Below are 10990 nucleotides of genomic sequence, written 5' to 3'. Positions count from 1 at the left end.
CTGTTCTTCACCTGATTTGCATTACATCTCTTTTTGATTCACATTCTCTGCTTTCTCCATTATCCAAGGAGCCCTAGTTTTGGCTCACTTGGTTCTGTGTCATGTTGGCTCACTTGGTTCTGGTTCTGTGCCTGTACATTTCCTCTTAAAGATATCCGTTGCTTTGTTCCAGACATTCCCATCATACCTTGGTCCCATTTTACCCAGGCGAGATCCACTCTGATTCCACTGAAGTTCACCTTCTTCCATTTGGGAAGTTCTACTTTCGATTTGTTGTCTTCTCCATTATTGATCCAAACCAAATGATATGTCAGCTGATTCACTTCACCTACCTTGTTTCCCCAGCACCAAATTTAGCAATGCCTCCTTCCTGCTCGGACTGAGAGCATACTGATCAAAATTCTCCTGAACACCTTTCAGATATTCCTTTCTGCCACCCCCATCTTATTATTTGTATATTATCACAATTAACATTTAAGTAAATAAAATCTCCAAACAGCTCTTGTACATCATTCTGGTTTCCTGACAGATTTTCTTCTCTTTCTTGATTTTAAAATGTCTTCAGAATACCTCCTCCTGTTCCTAGTAGTGTGATCATACTCTCTTTGCTACTTAATTTTAAGGAATCGGATTCTGTTCTTGTCCCAGTGAGGATTTCCTTTATTCCAATACTTAACTGCTTCCCTAATCAGTGATGCCACCCCATCTCCCTCTATTCTTTGCTCTCAGAATACTTTAGGTGAAAACTTATATGGGTGTGAGTGACATGGGTTTTGATAAGATTCGTGGCAGAATCAAGATGAGAGGTAAGTCCTTTGAAGTTCATCTCAGTGTCAGGAGCATCTCACTCCACCCATTCTCTACTCCTATCCCCATCATCAGCATAAAATACCAACATTTCTCAGCTGCTTTTAGTTCTGACAAAGGGTCACTGGACTTGAAATGTTAACTTTGTTTTTCTCTCTCTCCACAAATGCTGGCAGAGATGCTGAGTTTCTCCAGCACTTTGTTTCTTTTTTCAGTTTTTAGCATGCACTCAAGCATTAACTAAACCTAACTTAACTAAATCAAAATAAAAAAAACTAATGCTGGAAAAAGAAAATCTCAGTAGCTTAAGCAATTTTAGAGGGAGAAGGAGAGTTGCCAGTTCAGCTGTGTGATCATACAGGAGTCTGGTAGCAATGGTATTCACCATTTAAATGTCATAAAAACAGCATTTTGTTGATAATACAGAAAGAATTGGCATGGAGGGCAGCTGCCAATGTACCTGGGACTTGGAATCATCAAGAACTAAAGTTTTCAGAGGACAAACCAGGAAAAATACATGAAAACCTTGTCGCCATGAATAAGGAACCTGAAGCACTACAGCATTCATTCAGATTGCTTTGAGAATAGTAAAGCCTGGCAATAATACTACTGCTAGGGCAGAACAAGTAGCAAGAATTAATTGGTTTTAGTGGCTTTGCAGTTAATGGAAGGAACATCCATCAAACCTAGTAACTATCGTTTGGGGTAAAATAATTAAGATTTTTCTGACTTTCTAAAAAGTTCTTAAGACTTGAATAGGAGTATGGATCAAAATTATAGCACCAGGAAGATGACATTTAATACTAAAATCCTAAAAGATCAAGTATATAAGCATCAGCATCAGAAAAAGTGTTCCTGAAATTTTAGACTTCACCTCAAACTTGTTTACTGACTTCAGCACTAATAATAGATTTATCAGAACAATAATGCTTGTGAATGTACAAAACCATCGCTGGAAGCTTTGTATTCTAAAAAATGTGAATCTAAATTCATAAGTCTCTTCTTGGCTTAATTACAGGATAACAGCAATAAAGAAAAAGCAGAATGAACAAAATCCATTGATCCTTCCGCACGCTGAAGAAATTCTGTCATGACGTTAAGAAACTGCACACAGTGGTCAAGGAATTCTTGCAGTAACATGTTCTAGAAGTATTAAAAGTTAATAATCCTCTTGCTGTTTTATTTGTATGGACAGAATGCAACCTCATTATATGCTAACTCCTGTAAAAATGGATTGGCAGCTATATATTTATTTCTAGTCAAAAACAATACATTTTAACAGTATTATTAAATATGTATATAGAAAATATTTGTTTAGTATCTTTATTTCATTTTTGCGAAAGGGTATGCACTCATATACAGGGACTGTTTAAGCAATAGTACCAGCTTTGATGCACAATGTAAAACGTTATAAACATTTTTAATAAGTTTTGTTGTTAGGTATCATTGGAAACCTATCATAAATAGTTAAATATACAACACAGGAGCATGCATGTAATATTCTTCTGGTACAACGTGAATATCACTAGAGCTCTTTCCAGTGAATTCATTTAGTCAGCCAGTCTTTCAATTTACTGTGCAATTAATCTATGATTTACACTTTAATGCATTTATTCCAGGCTGTAAAAATTTTGATTTACATCAAAAAGGCCACATTCTGGATTAGTGGTGCTGGAAGAGCACAGCAGTTCAGGCAGCATCCAAGGAGCTCCTCGGATGCTGCCTGAACTGCTGTGCTCTTCCAGCACCACTAATCCAGAATCTGGTTTCCAGCATCTGCAGTCATTGTTTTTACATCAAAAAGGCCACAATCAAGCTGAGCTGCAGTATCACATATATGCATGCGTTCCTTTGAAAATATTAAAGTTAGTTACTCAAACAAATATCCTACTCATCACAGGATATAACAATCACTGAATTGAATTCAACTCAATGGACTACGATAGAGGCATGTTTATTAAACAGCTTAAAACATTTTAAAATTAAAATCTCTAAGGGTAACAATTATTAAGCATATATTCAATAAGTGAAAGCTCTATTAAGAGATTCAACTTCTAAAAAAGCAAATAAATCATTCATATTTTTAAACAAAATGGTATACTTTGCTGGCCTAAACAAATTAATAGCTGTTTACATTTGCAAACCATTTTCTTGACATCTGTCAAGACTTTTACAATAATTTCACTATCACATTTAGAGAGGGGAAAGTAACAATTCAAAACCTCTCATTCTGCATTGCATTCATATTGTTTTCTGTACAATAAAGTCAGTTTGTGCAACAGAACACTTCCACATCTAGCACTTGAGCTTCATGATCAACTATATTATTCACAGGACAGAGCACCTCCTATGGGATCAAATGATTATTTCTATTCCTCACAATGAATATTCTGGGTTTATAATGCAGAAGACTTTGCTCAATTATACAGATTTTTGCTACTGATCTGTAAACACAATGAGCAGAGATGACACTACACAAGCTAATTTGAAGATGCACCATTATGGCTGGTTAAAAAAAAATGTCAGTTACTTGTTTGGATTGAATTCAAAGACTGTAGACTGGGCTGTCTGGTAATCCACTGCATCACCCATTTCCTTATTTTTATAGCTCATTAGTTGGAACTGCAGTGTATCTCTACATAATGCATCATCTCATTAATACATTAAAGAATTTAAGTTGATAGACCAACAAAATGACTGCATAACAGAGTTTATGTTTCACAATGTGCTACTAATATTCAAATAACTAATTTTAGCAATTAGTTATCTTCTTAAAAAATATATTTTTGTTAGTGAGATATATGGCCTTCCATTGCGCGATTTATTTTCATTTTAAGATATTTCATATTTTCAGTTGTTTACACAGAAGAAAATTAATTGTCATTCATGGACTCCTGGATCTAAACTAATAAAGTTAGTAATCATTTCAAGCTAATAGGAACATAATATACTGTACAATTAATAAAATCAGTTACTGACAGTTGCCACAAGCTCTGGAGTATCTGATTTTCACAAGGTATCCTCGAGAAAAGTTCAAAGTGCAAAATTCAACAGACTGAACTCTCAGAATGGACTCAAACTGTATGTAATCTATATACAAGAGTCTGATTAATATATCTGGCAAGTGTAAACATTGTCCTTTTCTCCAACACAAAAGCATCACTAATGACATTTGGTTATAATTTGGTTAGGACCAATTTGTCAGTTTCTAAAGGGAATTAAAAAAATTGCTAAATAGCAATTGAACTTCAAATTACTATTATAGTTTTGCACATATACTATTTACAGTAAACACAATATTAGTAAGGCTTTTTTTCAAAGGTAGCACAATCAACTGATGAATTCTGATCTATGTAAAACTAGCATCCACAAGGCTTTAAGATAGATGGATATTTTAGTAATATTCTACTTAGTCACCTACAATTCATATTAACAAAAACTTTCAGACTACAATTGGCAGTTAAAAGCACCTTAAATAATAATACACTAAACAAAAACTGTTTCAGTATCACTGTATACTATAATGCAATGTAATGCTTTATTCTTAAGCTTTTTTAAGCTGGAGATTGCTTCAGTCATAGGAATTAAAGATAAGTTTGAATCTCAACTTCCTTGGAATTAAATATGGGTGCCATTTCCCATTCAAGCTGGCCACCTTGTTGCTTTGAGTGTGGCTAAAACACCAATAACACCATTCCAAAAATACATGTATTTTTGATCAGTTATCGGTGTGTGTAAACAGTGACACCACTCATTCAAGAATATTTCTATTCCTAACAGAAGCAGGAAGGTGCTAACAAAAAGAAACCGTCAATAACCTAACTATAGCCACAAATCTTTCTTAAACAATAAAATGACCCATCTTCTGCTCTTATTGCTATTGGCTGTGCAAGTTTCTTGTTCCTGATGTGTTTAATGTCCAGTTTACATAAATTAACAAAACAATCGTTATGTGGGTATCTCAAACCTCTACACAAAATCTACATTCAGAGATTGATATATGGATTGCAACATGGTAAGTGAATGGTAACAGAAAACCAGTCCAAATGGGGTTTTCTGTTGTAAAAGCATACTCAGAAAACAGCTCCCAGTTAGAAGGTAGCATTTCAAGTCTTTCAGCTTCTTTGCTGAATGATATACCTGTTTGCATTCTAATGCTAGCAGAGTCACAAAAGATGCATTTGCTTCATTTATACTGTAACCGCAAAGAAATTTATGCAAAATATTTGTCTGAATGCAATTGTTAACCCTAATGGGATTAAGAATCTGCAATGAATAAAAGAAAAGGTAATATTCATGGCTTGGTTATATGATCCAAGAAATGCTGCAATTTCTGTCATTTTCAGATGACCTCCCACTCATCATCAAAGTCCTCAGATTGACCCAAAAGAGCAATACGGTTAGGATTAATTAGTGCATCGGTATGATTAAAATTCTTGGTAAGTCGTTGAAGAAGTGAGCCTCCAGTGCTAATGGCCCACAGGTCATCTTGAGGTGTAACTATGAGAAAGTAGAACAGCAAACATAATTAAAAAGCTTGAAAACAAGCATTGAAGTAACTCAAGTATTGTAAAACAGTAACAAACATTACAATTTATTTGATATTAAGGTAAGAAGCTCTGCGCTGCAACACTGACCTAACAGAGCCAGGGCCCATCCCAAACACTTTACTGTGAGCAAAAAAAACAGTGAAGGAGCTAGAAACCTGAAAAAAATCTACCGACCTTTGTCCTTGCAGCTGGAAATGCCGAAGAAAGGAGGAAGCTGGCCTGGGGCCAGGGCCATGGCCTAGCCCACTGAAACAGCGGGCTTGGTTACTCACCAGACCCTGGTTCAGGAGCTGGCTAAATCCTGCAAAGTCCTGGGGATGCATATTCAGGAAAAAAAATCAGGGAGAAGCTGCCTCCTGTATCTGCTCTGCTGCAAGACCTGGGAAAAAGGACTGATGAGCTAGAGTGCCAGGCTGCAGGGGTAGAGGCAGAGACTGACTCCTCCAAGAACCGACTGAAGCCCAAGAAGCAAAGGTCTGCTGGTTCTGGTAGACTATCTCAAAAACAGGGGCAGAAGAAAGAACCTGCACATTGTTGGCATACCGGAGGGGATAGAAGGTGAACGGACGGTGGAGTTCTTCGAGAAGTGGTTCCCGGAGTTCCTTGGTTTGGAGGTTGAGAAGGGAAGGATAACAATTGAAAGAGCCCACCGGATCGTGGCACAAAAGCCAAGTGCGGATAAGCGCCCACGCTCTGTCCTGGTAAGGTTCCATCGCTATAAAGACAAGAAGAGGGTCATGGAAGCCTCTAGAGTCTGGGGAGGGATTCGAGGGCGTTGGTATGTGGCGGCTCCAGGGTCATGTTTTTCTCAAGACTTCTTGGTGACAGTGGTCTGGAAAAGGAAGTCCTACGATGACGTCAAGAGGAAACAGAGAGTTTGGCATCCAGTATTCTTTAAGATATCCAGCAATGCTTCGGATCAATCATAATGGATCCATATATTTGTTCGTCTCACCAGAGAAGGTGAAGAACTTTGTGGACATGTTGACATACGTCGAATGGCCGAATAGGCGGAGAGGACAGAGCTGTTTGGGTTTGCTCTTCTTTAAAAAGGACTTGATGGAGTCTCCTTTCTAGTAATACATTGCGTGAAATGATGTCCAGGATGGATAGCGCATTTATCTTTAATCTCAAAGTTATGTTAAGGGATGGTTGACATACTTATTTTTAGTTTACTTGTAGATTGTACTAACCTTGCTTTTGGGTGTTTGTTTTATCTCTATCCGTTGGTTGGTGTATGTGGAGTGGCCCTAGCTGGTAGGAGTTGAGGGGGCCGTTGGGATGGTTAGTAGGTTTGTAGGATGTGTACGTAACCCTTTTGAATGGGAGGTATATTTCTCCAATTAGTGCCTTTGGCAATTTTCTGTTTTTGCTGTATATAGTTTTTGTAAATTTTGCAGATTTGTTGGGTGTAGTTATTTTAGTCTGTGTAGTTTTCTCTCTGGAGTCTAAATGGTGCTATAGAAGGTTATGGCTAAGAATGTTTATAAGGAATATTAAGGGGAGTCATTCATCTGTCAAGAGGAAGGAAGAGCCTTAAAAGGGAGAGGGTGAATGTTGCCTTATTATAAGAACCACACTTGGATGATGCAGAGCATTTGAATCTGCAACAGAATGGGTTTATTTTTCATCTTTCAATACGAACAGTAGAGGGGTGGCTATTTTAGTTAGAAAGAACCTCCCATTTAAGTTATTAGAGTGCATTAAAGACATAAATGGGAGATTTGTAATCCTTAAAGCTTTGATACATAGAGAAGAATATGGGATCTTAAATGTTTACTGTCCCCCACCCCACCCTCTTAAATTCTTCACAAATGCACTTTCTAGACTGATTAACCTTGCATCTCAACATATCATCGTAGGGAGAGATTTCAATTGTCTCATCGATCCTACTGTACACAGATTGCCGCCGATATCTTCTTTGCAACATAAACAATTAAGGGATCTGCGTGCTGGATTGGGTTTGGTAGATGTTTGGAGGCACCTTCACCCTAATGCCAGGGACATCATGTTCCTTTCAAACCCACATAAATGCCATACCAGGATTGATCGTTTTCTGACCCCCGCAGCACATCTGGGCTCGGTGGTGTCATGTACAATTGGCAATATCCCTATTTCTGATCACATCCCAGTGTATTTAATGGTTAAGAGTAACGGTAGTAGGTTCCAAGCACTGGCGACTGGACCCCTTCATTCTCAATGATAGCAAGTTTATTGAATTATTTTCTACTGAGTTCAGGGCTTTTTTAGATATTAATTCTGGCTCAGCCAGTAGCCCATCCATCCTTTGGGAAACAGCTAAAGCCTATGCTCGGGGGTTGGTTGTTTTCTATTCGGCCAGTCAGAAGTGATGGTGAGTGAGCAGCAGCGCTTGCTCGAGGCGCGTCTGAAAGTAGCTGAAAAGGCATATTTTGACAGGCCCTCACTTGTTAAACTGCAAAGGAACATGGTGCTTCAGTCTATGCTTAACTCCATGCTCACACGGACAGCCAAGAGGGAGCTTACATTTGCAAGTCAAAGGCTGTTTGAGCATAGGGATAAGCCGGGCAAGAACCGAGCATATCTTGCTAGGGAAAAAAAAAGTGCCCCCCCCGCCGGCCATTACCTCAATCAGAGAAGACACTGGAAATTTGACTTACGATTCTAAAGGAGTAATGCAGCATTCCAGAAATTTTACTCTGAATTATACCAATCTGAAAGCTGTAGAGTGGGCGGGTTTGGATGGAGTCTTTTTTTAAGAATTTGAACCTTCCGGGAGTGACCCCTGAACAAAAGTCTCTCCTCAATGGCCCACTGTCAGACAGGGGATGCAGGAGGCAGTGAGGCAGCTCCAGAATGGATAGGCGCCGGGTCCTGACGGGTTCCCCAGTGAGTTCTATAAGGAATTTATAAGTATATTGTCAGGGCAATGCTTAGTATGTTTAATGACTCACAGAGATGGTGGGAGGAGGACACAACTAAGAGAGACAAAGTCACACAGATCGCGTTGTATGCGGATGCAGTCCTTGTCTTCTTATCAAACCCAACAGTCTTAGTGCCACACCTGATACAATGCATCAATCTATTTGGTGGCTTCTCGGGTTATAATATCAATTTTGCAAAGCCAGAGGCCATGTCTATGGGCGGTCTCCCGAGAGTGCCTGATCTTGAGGGCAGATCTAGGTTCTCTTTCAGATGGTCACAGGAGGGCTTTCTCTACTTAGGTATTTTAATCACTCCCATTTTTGATTGGCTACTTAAAGCCAATTTTGCCCATTTATTCAAAAGGATCAAGCAGGACCTTTGTAGATGGGAGGCGCTCCGATCTCTTGGTTAGGTCGGACAGCCCTCATTAAAATGAACATTCTGCCCAGTCTGTTGTATCCTATGTGAATGCTTCCTCTGCTTTTTATTAAGCAAATATTTAGAAAACTGAGCAGCTGGTTTAGTTCTTCTATCTGGTATCACAAGCGGCTCCTAATTAAATTGACTAAATTGCAGTCAATTGCAGTAATCAATACTGTCAAAGCGTGGAGGGCAATGAGTCAGGGTGAGGGCAATATTTCCAAAACATCATTTTTGACACCCATAGTTGGTATGCCTGGATGATGGTCTCTGGGTTTAAACTATGTGCAGCTAGGGGCGTGTCTTGCCTGGGAGATTTATTTGAAAGGAACATATTTATGTCCTTTGACTAGCTGGCTCGGAAATATGAATTACCCAGTAAGGACCTCTTTTGATTCTTTCAAATTAGAAACATCATACAAAAAGAGACCACACTTCTAACTGATCCTTAGAGGTCCAAAATGGAGAAGAGGTGCTGAGTGCTGAGGATACATTATCTGTTAGCAATGCTTATTATCTGTTGGGAGGGGGTCCCTCAGACAAGCTGAAACTTTATTGCTGGAACAGCACAGCAGGTCAGGCAGCATCTAGGGAACAGAAGATTCGACGTTTCGGGCACATGCCCTTCCCTCAGACAAGACCAAATGGCTCTGTAAGGTATGGAAGAGGGAGTTGATTGTCGAGATCTTTTCTGAAGTATGGGAGGATATCTGGGAAAATGCATGAAGGATCTCGATTTGCAATAGGACCGATGCCTTACAATTGAAGATTCTCCACTGGCTCCATCTGGCCCCAGGCCGCCTCACTAAATTTAAAGCGGGAGCATCACCAATGTGTCCTAATGTAAAGTGAGCATGGGCACGCTTACTTATTGTCTTTGGTCCTGCCACGGACTGCGGGTATATTGGAGCACTGTGGTAGGCGAAATAGAGAAGGACTTGGGGGACAGAGGTGGAGATGGACCCGGTGTCTCCTCTTCTTGGCTTTGTTAATTCATTTTCATTAGATGCACACACAAAAAAAGGCTTTTCAGTATACTCACTTCTTGTGCCAGAAAGAACATTCTGTTAGGGTGGGTGTCGGACAATCCCCTGGGGCTGACGGGCTGGCGTAAGCTAGTCGTGGAGCACATCCCCTCGGTCTTTCTTACAAGTACGGTGCACCATAAAACTGAGAATTTCTATAAGACATAGCAGCCCTTTTTGGACTACCTGGGTACAGATTTGTCCGCCATATTAAAACAGCCTTCATATAGCCATGGCAATTCTAGGTAATGAATCTGGTGTCCAGAGGGGAGGAACTACAAACATAGGAATATGTATAAACTTATGTGCTCAATAATAGAGGGTTATTGCTTTGTTTGCTGAGCTGTGTTATGGTTATTATCATTATTATTGTTAAGACTTTTCTGGCTTAGTTATTAATTGAGATCTATTTACGTAATTAACAGGCTTTTTTTTACTATTAGCTTGAATTGTTTGGTTTTGTATTTGTTGTAATATTCAAATGAAGAAATTTCCTTTTTTTAATAGCAATGTATTTAAGAAAAAAGGTAAGAAGCCCTTGAACAAGTAAGTCCAAAGGGTCTTATATCGCCCACTCCTTTAGAAGAGATTTTCCTGGTTATATAACAACATCTTTAAAGGAGAAAATCTGATATTTTATCCTCACAAAGGCATTTTCTTCTTGTGGCAAATGTCTGTGGTGCACTTAAAAAAAAAATCAATATGTTCTCGTTTGAATAATATTTTTGCAAGGTAATACAATTGTCAATGAATTAATTCACCAGTCATGTAAAATGTTTGTAAAGTAAAGGTCAATGCTAACAGCAATAAACCAGATAAGGTAGTGAATAGGTAAACATTGCTGACATGCAATATTATTCAAACCAAGAGATTGCAGAATTCAAACCTAATCACTGCTGAGGAGTCCAATTTCAGTCAGCACAATCACAGATTTCAGGAATAACTATCAATTCCAATGAAATAGAGCAGGAGACAGGAATGTAACTCTTATAAATTGCTTTCACATGATTCTCTGCTGAGTGTGCAGATGTTTGGATGTTTTTTAAAAAATGCATTACCTTTGGCTGTGAGAACTGAAATTAAGCTAAAATATTTAATATCGAGGGGAGCAGGAAGATGGTAAGCTTGATATTAGAAGACCATTGGTAATGAATACCATGGAAAAGTGGATAATCTAGATAAAAGTTTCAAATTTACACAATGAGATTACAAATTCACCACTGCAGACTGTAAATTGTGGAAGTAAAGTTGCCCAGACGCCACCATAGACTATTAAAGTATGCT

General features: G+C 38.7%; 1 protein-coding gene across 5 annotated transcripts in view; it reads right to left on the bottom strand.

Moving 5' to 3' along the window:
• Positions 1 to 2037: 2037 nt before the first annotated feature.
• The window catches only part of tecpr2 (tectonin beta-propeller repeat containing 2), a 114676-nt gene continuing 105723 nt past the window's right edge, over positions 2038 to 10990 (bottom strand). For 4 of the 5 annotated variants that reach the window (XM_043697447.2, XM_087989782.1, XM_087989784.1 and 1 more), the window contains one exon: positions 2038 to 5307. In XM_043697447.2, the coding sequence (XP_043553382.2) occupies positions 5150 to 5307 (158 nt within the window). In that variant the 3' untranslated portion in view covers positions 2038 to 5149. Of the gene's footprint in view, positions 5308 to 5328; positions 9862 to 10990 lie in introns of those variants that run through there. The other variant, XM_087989783.1, reaches the window with a different exon arrangement.

Source organism: Chiloscyllium plagiosum, unplaced genomic scaffold, assembly GCF_037043375.1.
Source record: "Chiloscyllium plagiosum isolate Xiang-an unplaced genomic scaffold, Cpla_swu_hap1 HiC_scaffold_8, whole genome shotgun sequence".
Lineage (NCBI taxonomy): Eukaryota > Metazoa > Chordata > Chondrichthyes > Orectolobiformes > Hemiscylliidae > Chiloscyllium > Chiloscyllium plagiosum.
Note: the sequence above shows the minus strand (reverse complement) of the source record. Positions and strands in the feature narration are given on the sequence as shown.